Source organism: Alosa sapidissima, chromosome 16 (assembly GCF_018492685.1).
Source record: "Alosa sapidissima isolate fAloSap1 chromosome 16, fAloSap1.pri, whole genome shotgun sequence".
NCBI lineage: Eukaryota > Metazoa > Chordata > Actinopteri > Clupeiformes > Clupeidae > Alosa > Alosa sapidissima.
This window is the reverse complement of record NC_055972.1, coordinates 13,849,262-13,866,262: the sequence shown is the minus strand read 5'-3', so window position 1 is coordinate 13,866,262 and position 17,001 is coordinate 13,849,262. Positions and strand designations below refer to the sequence as shown.

General features: G+C 41.4%; 2 protein-coding genes across 2 annotated transcripts in view; one reads left to right on the top strand and one right to left on the bottom strand.

Moving 5' to 3' along the window:
- The window catches only part of LOC121684948 (WD repeat containing planar cell polarity effector), a 72,096-nt gene extending 63,789 nt beyond the window's left edge, over positions 1 to 8,307 (bottom strand). Inside the window, exon 1 of the mRNA XM_042065114.1 lies at positions 7,904 to 8,307. The gene's annotated coding sequence lies outside the window, so the exon portion shown is untranslated. The remainder of the gene's footprint in view (positions 1 to 7,903) is intronic.
- A 448-nt stretch (positions 8,308 to 8,755) lies between these two features.
- Positions 8,756 to 16,663, top strand: mdh1ab (malate dehydrogenase 1Ab, NAD (soluble)). The gene is made up of 9 exons (XM_042065113.1): positions 8,756 to 8,912; positions 9,711 to 9,809; positions 9,925 to 10,021; positions 10,855 to 11,030; positions 14,852 to 14,974; positions 15,108 to 15,284; positions 15,472 to 15,585; positions 15,844 to 15,933; positions 16,242 to 16,663. Exons 1-9 carry the CDS (start codon positions 8,910 to 8,912, stop codon positions 16,362 to 16,364), a joined length of 1,002 nt encoding a protein of 333 aa, XP_041921047.1. The 5' UTR covers positions 8,756 to 8,909; the 3' UTR covers positions 16,365 to 16,663.
- The last annotated feature ends 338 nt before the right edge of the window (positions 16,664 to 17,001 follow it).

Sequence of the window (17,001 nt, the reverse complement as noted above, 5' to 3'; positions counted from 1 at the left end):
GAACGTCTCGCATCTGAGCATAACAGCAAGGAAGCAGGAAAAATGAATTAAAGAAACCGGAGGAACAAAGACGTGGAGGAGAATTAGCCGTCAGGCATTATGAGTCTTCCATGCTTGCCCAACCGCAAGATAACTTTGCATGTAATTGCCCAAAAAACTCTGGAAACAGTAGCCAAGAAGCCATGATGTGGGGTGATAGAATAAAGCCTAGAGAAGTAAATGTTCAAAATCTGCATCCATATCCAAAGCAACATGGTCATTTCTGGTCCAATGTTTCATGAACTGAACTTTGCCTTTTCCATCAAATTACCAGTATGATGATGAATGATTATTTCTGGTAATCATTCATGGAGGCAAACAAGAAAGGGCAGAAAAGACAGCTAGAATTGATACTAAAACTGTATAAACAGTAGAGCTACATAAACATATACAATACAATATGTACAATACATATATACACATACATACAAACATACATATATACATAAATATAAAATAAATTTAACACATTATATCTTATATTGTCTTTAAGCCATCATTGCCATTATATATATATATATATATATATAAGTATATATACTCTTTTGATCCCGTGAGGGAAATTTAGTAATTACAGATCAACTGTTCTTGCAGTTAGCTTTAGCACCATGAGCCACAAGCCTTATACACACAAACACCCACCCGTCTGAACCCTGCCCTATTCTGAAACAGTGAACAACACTGGATCCACTGTGCGTGTGTTTGCAAATCTGTGATCAGTGATGAGTGACTAGAAAGATAGAGACCCAGAAGAGGAATAAGAGGAAAGGGAGAGAGGTAGAGAAAGAGAAAGAGAGATTGTCCATATCTGCCCTCCTAACAGATGTGCTTACATGGCATGTGTGACAACAGCACCACCACCACCACCACCCCAAAAGAGCCCTTTCAGGCGCATGACACTGGATCAAAGGGCCCAGCGTCCCCTCCCACACGTGTGCACAGGCTTACCGGTGGCCTGGCCGCGCCGTCGGTGCAGACAAGGAGGCCGTCGGCACGGCAACGTTATCCAAGTCAACATCTGCGTGGTGACCCGGGGCAGGGGGAAAATGGTGCCTTAATCCCTGCGCATATTGAGGGTAAAAAACATTCCTCACGAGCACAAACAAACAGCTACAACAACAGTAAAAAAAAAAGAAAGAAAGAGAAAAAAAGACAAGTAAAGAGAGAAAAAAAAACTGCCAACAGCTAGACCCTGACTGGGAGAGCAACTGCAGCTCCTGCTTGCCCCGGCCTTTATGGCTGTGCAGAGGTGTGTGGATGCCAGGGCCAAGGGACCGCTGTCCAGCTACATGGATTTGGATTCATGGAGCACAGAGAGGAGTGCTGAGTGGTTGCAGGGGCAGGCAAATAACAAAACACCTTTGCACTAAACAAGAGGTGCTGCCGCTGCCTGCTGCGCCCCTTACATCCGCCCGTCCCAGCCCCATCCTCCTCCTCCGCGCTCCACCACCCGCCGCCCCAACGGCAAACCCGCTGAACCGCGACGTCACATGACTGTTGTTGCTCCGTGCCGACGTTTGGTGCAGCGGACAGGGAACCAAAACCTGAAAAACATATCCCAACCAAATCCGTTGCAACATCATGGAGCACTTGCAGATTTTTTTGAGGAGGGGGGGAGGTTTTTTGGTGCATGGCATGCTAGCGCCCTCTGCTGCTACCAAGGCACGCTGCACCCACATATGCCTGGACATGCCACTTAAACAAACACAGGCCTGAAAAGGTGAACCATTCACGAGCCATTGCTTTTTTTTCACCACTGCGAGGGCATGCTGGATGTTAACTGCTGTGCACTTGATTCATGCCTTCAAAGGGTACGGGGTAGGAGGAGGAAACACCACATCTCCATTTCAATCCGGCTCCATCGCTAAACTAACATTATTACGCTTTGATTTCATGACATATTTCACGGCCTATTTGTTTGAGCAAACACTGGGAGGGGAGAGACAGACGGGGCTGGGCGAGGCTGATCAGAAGAGGCTGAGGTGTTTAAACTCCTTTATGATATCCTCATCTAGCTGCCAGCCATGTAGGGATAAGAGAGGAGATGAGATTTTTTCCCCCTTTCATTTTACACTCATACATCACAGAGACAGTCCTCTTCGAGTACTTGTGAGCCGAGTGCATGCACTGAGATATATTGTGCATATTTCCAGTGGATACTGAAATACAGCTTAATGAACCTCCTAAAATGCAGCCGCACTGACATAGTCTCCAGGTCTGGGAGCAGGTGTCACGCTGAGTCATATCACGGCTATAGAATATGTGCTGGGGCCCCTGTCGCTCTGTGAATGTTTTCAAGTAGGTTTTTAATGCCAGCAGACCTGGGGTTGTGTTTAAAGGTGTAGTTAGCGATTGCTGCACAAGCGGCATTTGTTTGTGTTTATGTTTATATTTAAATTTATTAGCAGATACTATGTCCAAAACAACATGCATTATATTTTAACCAAGGAGCAAAAACAAATCACACAAGAGATGCACGCAGGGTTTCGGTTTAGTTTGCGGGCCTAGGCTGCATACAGAAAACCATTTTTTTTTACAGTGCACGGAATGGGCAGCTTGCTGCCATGAGGAAATGATTGCTGAATGTGACAAAAAATGTTATGGGTTTGAAATCGTGTATGATTGCTAACTGCACCTTTAAATGTCTTGTTACCCAGTCCAGCAAATGAGAATGTAGGGTAGCTTGCTTTTTCCCCACCACCACTAACAGAGCACAGTAATGGACCTGCCATCATTACAAAGAGTGAGTATGGCTCTGATACTGCACTTAAAACAGTCACATACTGTAAACTCCAATGCAACTGAACTAATCCAACACACATCTGTAATGAATAAAATAATTTAGATCCACGTTATCAGCTCCAAAACAGGTATTTCTTCATAAGCCCGTCAGACATACGCTTACTCAGTATACCACTGAATAAAGCAATGCTGACATCTAGTGGTGACCCTCAGTCACAGCAACCTCATGCTACAGCATTGGCACTAGCCCCTGACTTAACTTTTTAACAGAGACTGAAAAACACAATCACACAATTCTGAGGTTTGTGTGATTAATTCTATGAATAAAATCAGTCAGTATAGGTTTGCCTATAAATCAGGCACATTTAAAGGTCAGTAGATAGCTACCACTACAATGGTAAGCAGCACAACCAATGCATTATATTCCTGTCAGTCAAGCTTGACACATGAGTGTCAGAAGGATGCAGTGAATTACAGATGAGAAAAATTCAGAGCAAGTGCAGAGTGCTTTTGTATTGTTTCTCTTTCCTCTACCATTCTCTCAGCATGTTGACCCTTTCAAGAGAGTTCCATTATCAGCATCATAGTTGGCCCCACAAGGCTTCCGTTTTAACATTCCATATGTTATCTTAATGCAGAGGAAGTACATAGGGAACCAAATAGAACGTTCAAGCATTGTTTTTGTTTTTATTGTTGAAAGGGTCTATATTCTGAAAGTCAGCCATCGGGCCCCTCCACAAGGCAGACTGCAGGCAGTGTGGCCTTGTTTTGTCCCTCTAAGGCCATCAGGTTGGGGCTTGTGGGAGAGAGAAGCACCCACAATGCCTTGTTTTCACAGCATACACATTCAGGGCAGGTCGCCACGGGAACTGGCACCAGATGTTATCGTCACACCTGTTGTCTTCGGGGGGGGGGGGGGGGGGCTTGTTGTGATTTCCTTTTCACATAGAGAGTATGCATAATCCCCCACACATCAACATGGAGGGACCCAGAGTGAAAGGCAAAAAATAAACACTTGACCCACATGTCAAATAAGAGGTCTTTAAAAAAAAAAAACTCTTCAAAGAGTCCAAATCACAAAGAGTGAAGTGTAATTATTAGTCTATCATTTAAGAGTACCGTAAGTGATTCTGGATGATGTCATGTCCGGTGATATTTGAACAATACACCAAACGAAAAACTAGAGAGTGAATTCACCCCTCCCCTCCCCAAACTTTGCTTCCATTTCCCTAAACTCCCAGTCTTGACCTTTGCTTATTGGCTGGAACATTTTTTTATGATTTGGGTGACAGGCTTGTTCCACTTTGTTTGTTTCCTGTTCCTTGAGCCAGGAGTCTGTACGGAGACCGTTTTTTGTTGTTGTTTTTTTACAGTACTCACACAATGGAAAGCTAGAGAATTGTGTGGATATATTCACTGATTGTGACAAAAAGTGTCACTTTGAATCGTTTACGCCACTTTTAACTTGAATCCACTATTACACTGGGGACAGTCATACATGCCAACATCAATACAGCTGCAACCATCACATAGTTTCACAGTTAATGCACCAGCTGTTGATCATACGATATTCACAAGTGACAAGAGAGTTCTGGACATGTTTGCCCAATCCAAAATGGCAGCTGAGACATCTAGCTTCAAACACTTCCCTTAATCTTTTAATTTCTTTTTCATCGCACATCTCACTCGGATGAAATAATGTCACAGAGTGCTGGTGCTGTCAGTCAAACTAAACAAAACAAATGGCCTATTAGGTGGTGTCAGCATATGTGAAGTGACAAGAGACAGGTGTTTTGTCTGTTTTTCTATAAACAATTTCAACTTAATCTGCCACAAGAAATAGCAAATCAGAATACATGTGAGACAAACCAATGCTTGTTCCTTAAAATAATTTAAGATTATTTTTCTGTGACAAATAGCCAGCTCAAACACATGGCTAGACAAGTTTGATAATTGATTTTTGTATATAAAATTGCATATAATTGGACACGGGGTTGGAAGTAACTAGTTACATGTAATGGAATTATATACAGTAAATTGTCACAACTAAATATAATCAGATACAGTTACTGAAAAAAGTAGGCTAATTAAAATCTTGCTGATTACAAGGGTATTATATCTTAATATGTTTCTTGGTAACACAGATTACACAGATGTAACACAGATTATAAATTGCTGTTGCTATGCACCTTTTGCCGTCTAGTATGCCAAGTGTCATTCATTTGGCAGTAAGCCAAATGAAGTATTTTGGGCACTGTTTTTTGAAGTCTTTTTTTTTACATTTTTTCACTGATTTTCCTCTGCCAATCAGATATAAATACAATGTAATAACTTAAATAACTTTGATAAAGTAACCTATTCAAATTCTTGTCTAGTTACATTGTTACAAGGTTTCTAGTAACCCATTACATTTGAGAAGTAACCTTTCCTGCTTGGATCAGTTTTATTTGGTGCCCACTGACCTGTGTTACAGTCCTCTTTGGGTCTGTTAAGTAACTATGCAAGAAAGGCGTGCTCTACTCTATAAAAAACACTACATAAAAGACAAGCTCATATATCCAATAAGAAGTAACCAGAACTAATGTAAAAATTCCACTGCCAAAAAGTGTAGTCTGCCCTAATTGAACCAAATGCACTCAAAGACAACTACTAGAATCTTAGAAAAAAATATTAACCACAAGCTTAACTGGATCCTCAACAGCTGCTCTGTTAATTTCCTTGTCAATGCATCAATTCTCTCAATCTTCTCATTAAGATTTAACAAATACAAATTGCTGATTTCACACACTGATGTTATGAACTGATGAGTATGAGAAGGTTCTCTGTGTCTTCTGCTACTCTTTGCTGCACTGAAAACTGTCCCTATGTGTTTGCTGTGTCTCTTTTAGGCCTGTAAGGGTTTCTGCTGATTAAGGCCTCGGCATAGGCCCACACAATGAAAAGTTCTGATGAAACAGGTGAAAATGGGTGAGAGCATCTTTACTGAAGGAGAACTATCTTTTTTTTAAGCTGGCCTATTGTTCCTATAATGTCGGGCAACTGGCCGTGAGTACAAGAACATAGGCAAGCTATAACTTAGTTGATAAACATCTCAGGTGAAGTGGAGTTTTAAGACTGTTAAGCGAAACCACTAGAGGTATGCAGTAGCCTTCACTGTAAAAGTAGCCAAATAAAACAGAATTGTCTAAGATTATTGCTAGTTCAAACGCTCTTCACAAACAGCACACTGTAATGTGTACCTTTAATGGAACACTAGTCAAACATCAGGTCATAAAACATTTTGGAGTTCAGAGACCATTATGTTGATTAACATCTAACATTACGTTCTGATATTTTGCCTGTGTGCCTCTCAATAGCTAGGTTACAGCAGGAGTAGAACAGACTAATCAAGATCTACCAAAAGGGTATTCGTCTTAAGTCTATGGCCTCACACGGCCAATGCAAGGTGGGAGAATAATCAACAGAACCCAGATGAACTAGCATGCCCCTTATGATTATCTTAAGGGAAAAGGCTATTTAATGACAAGCACGGAGCTTCTGTTCAAGCAACCAGGGCTTTTGCAAGAGTTCAATTTATTTCTGTGAGCAAAGAAGTACACCTGAAGCAAACAGAGTAGATGAACATTTACCAGGAGTTTAAAGTCACTCAGTGCCCAATCTATTTATCAGCAGGCGTCATAATAACCTTTTAATTCACAATTAGTTATGGCTATGAATCTAGCAATTATGAGCACATGTGCCTACCCCCTTGGACACCTGTTTATCTAGAGAAATCTTGGCATACAGTTTGTCTGCCTGACCTAACGGACATCCTCCAATGAATCTATTGCATGACAGCTGCAATAAATGCTCTACAGGACAGATGCACACACAAAATGTAGGCCTGGCCTTTTCTATTACTGTGTGACACGAGTGTACAGAAGGCATCGAAATGTCAACAAAGGGTGCAAACAGTCAAAGACACCGTTTTGTTGAAATTGACTTAATTGACCTTTAATGCACAGGTATTCTTCGATGTTAAGGGAAGTATATTCTTGAAGTATTCAACCATTGGCCTTCCTCTTAAGAGTTAAACAAAGCCTGAGGTGAGGAGGTGAAACAGAATCTACAGTTGCTTTGTTCTGCTGGTGTAATGAGTCTGTAATGACATCATGCAATATTCAACAACAGGATCGTGTGTCCTAGTGTCCTTGGCCCCCTGAAAGAGAAATGTTCTCCCACCAAAGCCTAAATTGCCCATACACTCTCACCGTAGGCTAGATCAGTGGTTTTCAAAGTGGGGGCCGCAAGGGGGTGTCAGGGGGGCCTCAGCAAGTTGTAAGGAAACATAAAAGCAACAAATAAATACATTTGAAAAATGTAAAATATACCTATTACTATGAGGGTTGTTATACAATGCCATTATAATAATTTGTTGCATATCTGAACAATATATATGATGATAATGACTGGGAATAATAGTAGAGTGATAGCTCTCATATAGCAGAAAGCCCCAAATGCAATTTTTACACACTGTATGCTCCATCACGAAGTGCTTATGGCTAAAATAATTATCAGGATTAGCTCTTTGTTTTTTTATTTTTTATTTGCCGTAGTATTGTCGATGGGTTTAATAACATATCAAGGGGGTCCTTGAACATAACCTAGTGGTATTTGGGGGGCCTTGTCGTGGAAAAGTTTGGGAACACCTGGGCTACAGTAATGTGTGTAAAGAAATGGCAAGGGACAGGGTGGCCCCAAGTGAAGACCAATTTTATTTTTACAGCCTTGTATCACCATAGTTCAAGCAAGTGATACATTTAACTATGAAGTTTTGCACTGGCCTCTCTTCTTAGGATAGGTAAGATTCAATTTCAGACGATCGGCAAATTTATAATAAAAGGTGGCAGGACAATAACGACATAATAATGCAGCCAAATAGTACTGGAAATATGAATATAAAAACTGTATGAGGATGCACTTGTGCAATTCTGCACACGAGCTGTGAACCGCTCTAGAATCTTTGCTGTTGATCTGGCAGGAAAAGTAACATTATTGAACTGCATAAGATTAGCTAGATCTAAGTCATTTAAAATTGCTGGGACATCATTATTCTTCATCATGACAACCAGAATGGGCTTACCTGAAAAGGAATCTGGTGCTCTGTATGTGTTGTATGAAATCAGTCAGATGCACTTAAATTTGATCAGTTGGTGGATTAATAGATCCTCAAGAAAAGTTAACGTTAACGTTAGCCTACTCTAAATGGCCAGAACCATTCATTGTTGGTTGTTTTTTTGCGTCAAATAATCCAAACTCCAAAGGCAAAGTGGCTACTGGCTAACTAAACTCGAATTATGTTAGCAATCAGCATTACAACGCAAATGAACGTCATTACAGTACTGGAATTATAAAAGGGATTTTAAAGGTGTCTATCGTGGACACAGCTATCACTTGCATGTCCAAACCTGGCTAGGCTAACAAGCTAACAAATGTGCAGGGATTGAGTGATTCGTGTCCAAGCAACCAAACAGCAAACCCGGGTAAAACTCGATGAGAGTTTGTTGAAGTCATGCTAAGCACAAACTTACGGTAATTATCATTACGGCAAATATGACCTTCCGGGTTGGACACGCGAATGCATTTTTGTTACATAATATTTCTAAATTGGGAGTTATGGACACTCCTTGATACAATGTGTTTCCAACCCGTCGTAACATTCCATCTCACGGTAATTGTAAACATTTCATCAACTCAGGAAAGACCGTTAGTTCTATCCTCAGAAACAGAGTAGGCCTAGGCTATTAATTAGGCTACCCATTTAAAATTGCATATCATTTGTGTTTATTGCTTATTGTATTGCTTTGAGAACATCGCTGTATAAATGTTGCATACCCTCCACTAATAAGTTTGTGTCCAACTGGTGGTTTAGTGTGTTGACACTGATTGTAGGCAATGTAGTCTTTAAATTACCTGGTCGAACGTTTCCTGTTGGCTTTTCCGTACAAGTGAACTACGAGTCCCATAAGTCAGTTAACCTGCCATCATCGTGCTGTAACCCGTGACCATCTCAGTAGTCTACAAGAAGGTGACCTCCGTGACGGTTGAGAAGTGGGAGTGCTGTGGTTGTGAGTTGCTGTTACCCGAAGATGGTAAGTGCAAAATTGTTCGAGCACAAGTTTTTATTAAGTATTTGTAACAAGTTTAGGTAGTGTATGAATGCACCATTTTTTTATTTTGACTGAATTCAAGTTCACGTTTTGAAAAGAGTAGCCTCTGACTTAGGACTGACTTCGATAGCAGGTCAAAACTTGCATCATCCATTCAGTGTAATGTCAACGTTACAATGTAACTTTAAAGGTTGTCGAGTAGAACAGTTTGCATTAGTTTGTGCAGTCTATCTTCTATCCGGCAAGGTCATATTAAAATATGATTTTGTAACTTTTATAAATAGGCTGTGTGTGGAGACTGTGTAGCTGCTCTGCGGGGGACACTGACTTTATGGGTTCTGCCATGGAGTGCATTAGCGGCTTCAGTTTTGAATCGTCGTCATGACGCACAGTTTAGTTTGATTAACCTCAACCTGTTTTGACCTGGAACTATATTGGTTGCCGCAAAGTCACAGATATCCGATGTCGTATAGCGTACTGTGGCTGGTCGATCAACTTTTAATATCAAGAATAGGTTGGATCACGATATGCATGAACTTGGGAAGGAATGAATGGAAAGTCTGCAGGCTATGCCTAAAAATACATCTCCTTTACTACGTCATTCAGAAGTCAAGCTCTGATCACTAGAAATGTAGTCTATTTTTAAGGTCCAACGTGGTGAGCCTCGTGAGCTTCGTTAGAGTGCACACGGGTAGCCTAGTCTTTTTTTACATGGTCTGAGAGCTCGGACATCTCTTAGCCTACAAAGATGAATGTTTTTCACACGTTATCTTTTCGCAGTCTGACCCAATTAAAGTGTTGGTGACCGGCGCCGCTGGGCAGATCGCCTATTCTCTCCTTTACAGCATTGCAAAGGGAGATGTCTTCGGCAAAGAACAGGTACAAGTTATGTTATGACTGAAGTAATGCAGAGACCTAGGATTGACTTTGTTTATTGACACATTTTATGTTCATCTCGCGAATCTTATATGGTCACTTTTCCCCCCATTTTTAGCCCATCATCCTTGTCCTGTTGGACATTACACCCATGATGCCAGTTCTGGATGGTGTTGTTATGGAATTGCAGGACTGTGCCCTCCCACTTCTGAGAGGTGACCGGACACGTTTGTCATTCATCATATTACAATTTATGCAGTTCATAGTTACTCAATATCTCTTCAGATTTTCACCAATGTGTAGTACAGGGTTTGTGTCCTTCTTTTAGGCTACATGTGGGATCTCTTTCTAGACTCCATTAACTAGGAATACTGTTTCACGTTATGCTCTTAAGCGTGGGGCACTTTTCGCAAACAGTATTGTGAGCCAGTGTTTTTCTTTAATCTCCGCAATTGTTCTGTTCTTTTTTTTTGTGCAAGGGGCCTCAGTCAGAGACCCCTGTATGTATGCACAGACCCCGTTTGTGCAGCAAAAACAATGTGGGCCCAGTGACTGAGTATGTGAAAATGCAGGGCTCTGATTGGTTGCTTTCTGATCCCCCGCCTCACTAAAACCCTATCCAAGCTTAGATGCTATGGACAGACAAGACGCATCTAATACCGCCTCTTATCTTGAATTAGAGAGGCCATTGCCACCAAAACATTTCATTTAAATATGTATTGGCTTTACTGCTTGGTTCTCAGTAATGATTGCAAAAATAGAGCCTGTTATTTTTAGCGAGAGAAGTTTTATTTGTGGTGTAGTAGCTGTCTTTGACATTTATATTTAGTCATTTGAGCTTATGCTTTAATTCAAAGCCATGAAGAGCATGATTGAAGATTTATTGACACACCCAGGGTATTTCACTTTTATCTGATCTTTGCTTCCCAAAATTGAGCTATAGCTATTTGGATTTAAAAAATGCAGGTAATTCAGTCACGGTGAAAAGCATATTGTGTCATTTTTTCGCACCAGTTTTAAACATTAGTAATGTTTTTGTTTTCTGCAGAGGTCATTCCCACCGACAAGGAGGAGGTCGGTTTCAAGGACCTTGACGTTGCCATCTTGGTGGGCTCTATGCCCAGACGGGATGGCATGGAGAGGAAGGATCTACTGAAGGCCAACGTTGCCATCTTCAAGGCCCAGGGATCAGCCCTGGACAAGTATGCAAAGAAAACTGTCAAGGTAGCGTGGCACACTACGTTAGCTTTTGTTCATTTTAAAAATAGTCAAAAGGTTAAAGTTGTTTAAGATAAACCAATAAGCTTACATTTTTGTTCTGTGTTATTCGAAAAAGGAGTGGACTGCACTAAAGGTTGAAAACATGAGGTTATTGACAGGGCCGGTTCTAAGCAGGGGCCAGGGTGGGCTAAGCCGAAACCAAGCATTGCGTTTTGACCACCCAAACAAAGTCAAGATTTTTTTTTTTTAGTTGTGCATCTGCGCAGTGTGCAGCCTCAAACCCAGCTAGGATGTAGATGAGTTGGTGTTGAGTGGAATGGTACATAGCTGGTACATAGCTGTGCAGTAGGCCTATGTATGTCTGTTAGGTAAACCCCCCTCCTAATGACTTGAAAGAAAATCTGGCCATTTTTCACATAGATCTCTGTTTCTTGAAGTCACTGAGTACTGTCTGTACGAGAAAAAACAAAAACAATAGGTACAGCCAGGCAGCTTCAGTGCTACACTCTGGGGTGTATGATTTCTCCAGAGTGTAGCACTGTAGCTGCCTGGCTGCTCTAGCTGTCTAGCTGTCCGATTTAAGTGGACAATGTTTGATATTTTCTCTACCTACAAGACATGCCATAACCTTGAACCATAACCATGCCAAATCTTGAATTTCCCCTTTTTCTTGAATTTCCCGTTGGGGATCAATAAAGTATCTATCTATCTATCTATCTATCATTCATAACCTGCAAACAGTCAATGCACTCAGTCACAACTGAACTTGTCAAGCGGATGGAGACAAGTCTCGTCAATGCATGCCCAGATTGAGCAATGTTGCAGGGCAACCACATAACCGGTTCCATGTGTTTCGATTGGATAATTAAACATAACTAATCAAAAAGAGTTCTCAAGAAACTTGAGGTTGGTATGAGAGGGAGTGGTGTGTGTGTGTGTGCGTGTGCGCAACCTACAAGTTACTACTCCTTGTTTTTGTGTTTGTCAATTTTGATCCAATTTAACCGCTTTGCCATGTTGCCCACCCAAAATTTCTACCGGCCCATCCAAATGTAGTAGAACCAGCCCTGGTTATTGATGAGAAATATCTAATAAGATTTTTTGTGATGCTGACAATTACAACTTTGAAGCAGCCTCTGTCAAACCATCAGTAAATCACTATGGGCCGAATTCTCCCATTCGCACGTAAATTCCTTGTAAGCCCTTTTTTACGGGCTTCAAGTTACGCACTTTTCAGTTATGCACATTCTACCATTCCCGCTTCTGTCACATCCACAGCGCACAAGTTTGGAATTAAGGCGGCCTTAGAGGCGTGATTTATTTAAAATGGAACCAGACTGAGCCACCACCTCGTTAATTAGGGGTCCAAGCAGAGAAGCTACGGGACTCCTATTCTGTGTAACCTACATGTGTTTAGAACTAGGCCTACTGCCGACATCGAGCAATATGCTATTTCACCTTGTAGTGGCGCTCGACCTTAATACAGCCCTCAGATGCGCTTAGCTGGAAAGGTGCTTAAGTCAGTGGCAGAATGTGCACAAGAGTTGTATACATAAGAAACGCCCGGATTTTGGAGTAGCTCCTTCCAAAGCGCTTTACTGGCTTCATGGCGTGTAAATGATAGACTTAAGTGAAGGGAAGAATGCACGCAGGCTGAAAAGCACAACAGTTGCGCGCTTTTTTTGATTTGCTCACCCTAAGGCACATGGGAGAGGTCCCAGAGGTGTATAATCTTAACTAAAAAGGTGTTCATTAAAAGAGTTGGGAACCAAAATATTGGTCAAGCAGAATTCATAAGACAGAAACCGAATTCAACAATTCAGAAATGATTTGTATCAATTCAAATTTGGTTCTGCCTATCAATTCCTAATAGTCCCTTTATTGCAAACAAAGACAAGGAAAGAAATTACTAATTGAGACTCTCCTAAACAAAAAGGCCTAGTAGTTTTACACTGCGTTCCAAATTATTATGTAAATTACATTTCTCAGATTTTCCTAAATAGTTGATGCAAATATTTTAGTCATCAACTGTTATCGCATAATTTGAATTTTATTGAACAAACCTCCTAATGATAACAGTATTTTTTTCAAAAATAAACTCAAAATCCACTGTTCCAAATGATTATGCACGCCAGAGTTGTTATAGGTTGTAAAGAACTAAAATTGTTCATTTGTTGAATTTGCAGCATTAGGAGGTGATATAAATTAAATCAAAAGTTAACTCAATTAAAAACATCTTATCAGGCCAAGTTGCATGTTAACATAGGACCCCTTCATTGATATCACCTTCACAATTCTTGCATCCATTGAACTTGTGAGTTCTTGGAGAGTGTCTGCTTTAATGTCTTTGCAGAATAGCCTCCCAGAGCTGCCAGAATGTCAGAATAGCTTTCCAGAGCTGCTGCTTGGATGTGAACTGCCTCCCACCCTCAGATCTTTTGTTTGATGATGCTCCAAAGGTTGTCAATAGGGTTGATGTCAGGGGAAGATGGGGGGCCACACCATGAGTTTCTCTCCTTTTATGCCCATAGCAGCCAATGACCCAGAGGTATTCTTTGCAGCACGAGATGGTGCATCGTCATGCATAAAGATTTTGCTACAGAAGGCATGGTTCTTTTTGTACCACAGAAGAAAGTGGTTAGTCAGAAACTCTGTACATACTTTGCCGAGGTCATTTTCACAGTCAGGGACCCTAAAGGGGCCTACCAGCTCTCTCCCCATGATTCCAGCCCAAAACATGACTCCGCCACCTCCTTGCTGACATCTCAGCCTTGTTGGGACATGGTGGCCATTCATCAACCATCCATTACTCCATCCATCTGGACCATCTAGGGTTGCATGGCACTCATCCTTCAACAAAACTGTTTGAAAATGAGTCTTCATGTATTCCTGAGCCCACTGCAACTGTTTCTGCTTAGGGGTGGCCCTTGAGGTTCGCGGGAGTCCAGAGGCACCAGTGGCTTCAAATACCTGTTTGCTGCTTTGCAATGGCATTTTAGCAGTTGCTCTCTTAATCCTATGAATTTGTCTGGCAGAAAACTTCCTTATTATGCCTTTGTCTGCACAAACCCGCCTGTGCTCTGAATCGGCGACAAATTTCTTCACCGTACGATCACGCATACGTTTTCGGGAAATTTCCAGTGTTTTCATACCTTGTCCAAGGTAGTGCACAATTTCACACTAATTATCACAGGTGTCTGAGATTGATTTCAATGATCCAAAGAGCCCTGAGACAGAATACCATCCATGAGTTTAATTGAAAAACAAAATAATAATATTGCATAATAATTTGGAACACGGTGTAATTAGTTGCTCTAGATTAATCTGAATATGTGAATATAAGGCTTTAGAGTTTTAATGCAAATATGTGTGAATGTTGAGTTAAGGCTTAAAACATAGACTACTGCTGGAATAAAAAAATATAAATATGTCTTAATTTATCAAAAGAAAATCTTTTAGACCTTTCGGTGTCAAAATGAGGAATTGATTGATACACTTATGACATGCCCTATGCTATTTGTTACCAGCACCCCCCCCTCTCTCTTTCTTTCTTTTCTTTCTTTCCTTTCTTTCTTTCTTTCTTTCTTTCTTTCTTTCTTTCTTTCTTTCTCTCTCTCTCGTGAAGAAACCTGGTTACATAAAATTGCTGGGGGAAAAACTGCCTTGCTCTCTTGAGCCATAGCTTACCCCCCCCCATCAAAGGTCAATACCATTAGTCAAGCACTTTTGAAAGTCCATGTATGTCATTACCCTACTTTAACTTTAAAAATTGAGTTTATTTTGTATTAATATGTATTTATAATAATGTATTTATTTTAAATAAGGTCCTTGTCGTCGGCAACCCAGCTAACACCAACTGCCTGATTGCTGCCAAGTCCGCCCCATCCATCCCCAAGGAAAACTTCTCCTGCCTGACCCGTCTGGACCATAACAGGGCCCGCTCTCAGGTGGGTGCTATTTAGGGGAATCTGTTTTCATTCATTTGTTCTCCCCAAAATTTAAATATTGTGGATAGGTAATATCAGTGGAGAGACCTGATTGGACAAAAATGACACATGCTCTCCCCGTTGGTACCACTAGGTGGCAATGCGCTGTGGCATTCCAGCAGACAGTGTGAAGAATGTGATCATCTGGGGCAACCACTCCTCTACCCAATACCCTGATGTACACCACTGCAAGGTTAACATTAAGGGCAAAGATGAGGCAGCCTTTGATGTAGTGGCGGATGATGCCTGGCTAAAGGGAGACTTCATCTCTGTAAGTCCCACTCTGGATCTGGTCTGTGTGTGTGTGGGGGGGGGGGGGGGGACTAAACATAGTCTATTGGGGTGGTTATTGCGTCAGAACTAAAGTTAACCCATTATTAAGAAAAGCCAGAAAAGACCAGGCTTGCCGAGAAGCTTCCTTTGCTTAATTTTTGTTTGTTTCCACTCATCTCCTGTAGACAGTCCAGCAGCGTGGAGCTGCGGTGATCAAGGCCAGGAAGCTGTCCAGCGCCATGTCTGCTGCTAAGGCCATCTGCGACCACATGAGGGACATCTGGATCGGCACTGCTGATGTCAGTACTGATCATATTGGGATATGGGATCATAATCTGATCCTTTGCATCAGATTATGATGAAGTCTCAACAATATTGTACATTCACAATATATGTGCTCCTAGTTCGACCTACTAGTCAAATACAATGGCAAATTCAACAAGTCAAGTTAATGTATTATTCAATAATGAGTTGAATTGAAGTCCAACAGTGTGTCATGTCTGTCCATGGGACTTTATACTCCGTCAAGGTTAACTCGAGATTAACTCTACTTTCAGGGTGAGTTTATTTCAATGGGTGTCTACTCCTCTGGCAACTCTTATGGTGTTCCTGATGACCTAATCTACTCATTCCCTGTTACTATCAAGGTAAGACTTTAAGACAAGTTAATCACACTGCATCAGCCTTGTCTTGATGTCGAGTTGTTTGTAATTGATTAGCCTTGCATGGCATCCAATGTGACCTCACGCAGGGCCTACAGTTATGTAATTAGCTGACATACAGAGTGTGAAAAGCCCAAGTTAATGTTGTGCACAGGCTCTGTTAATAGACACCATTAACAGCAATCGGGCGTCTATCTCATTGTGGCACTTTAAGATCACCATTGCAGTTGTACAATGCATACTTTTACTCAGGTTTGCTGTTTTGTCAATTGCTTAAATTTAAATTCCCACAGAATAAGAGCTGGAAGATTGTTGATGCACTGCCAATCAACGAGTTCTCCCGCGCCAAGATGGACGCCACTGCAGCTGAACTGGTAGAGGAGAGGGACACAGCAGTTGCCTTCTTGTCCGCTTGACTAGAGCCCCAACTACCGACACCACAGCACTTAGGCAGCCAGAAACCTCCAGACCCTCGTCTGTGAAGCACTCCTAACAGTTCTGTATGCAATACAGTGTATGTGCGCGCGAATGTATGTGTTTGTGAGTCATTTGTGAACTAATATACATTGACATTTCATCTGTTACACAAATGGAACAGGTCCATATTCAAAACCTGGGAGGAATGTTTCTTTAGCTGAGAATGATGCACTAGATGTACAGTCACTGTAACGGTTCATTACTGAGTCCAACCATTAAAAAAACAAAGTCCAACTCATGCTTTTATACTCATTTGTACAGTCATGATTTCCTGCACTTTTGAATGACCACCAAGATGGCTTTGGGTTTTCCCATGCTGCCTTACGTGCGCAATTTTATTCACGCTGCTAGGCAGCCTGGATTCCATGGACTTCCATTTTCACCTCAACGAAGGAACCAATCACAGAATGGAGGCGGGGCAGCAAGACGATGACTACACACTGAAGCGGTTATGAGCTACGTACAGACGCATTTGATAGACATTCGTAGCGCCCAATAAACGGGCATTCGTAAACCATATACCATTGCTGAGATGCTGCCAATCAGGATATTCTGTTGTGCATGAATGATCTTGTA

Coding starts and splice junctions, on each gene's coding strand:
- mdh1ab (XM_042065113.1), top strand. Junction 9,810..9,924: donor ATGTCTTCGGCAAAGAACAG/GTACAAGTTATG, acceptor CCCCATTTTTAG/CCCATCATCCTTGTCCTGTT. Junction 15,934..16,241: donor CATTCCCTGTTACTATCAAG/GTAAGACTTTAA, acceptor AAATTCCCACAG/AATAAGAGCTGGAAGATTGT.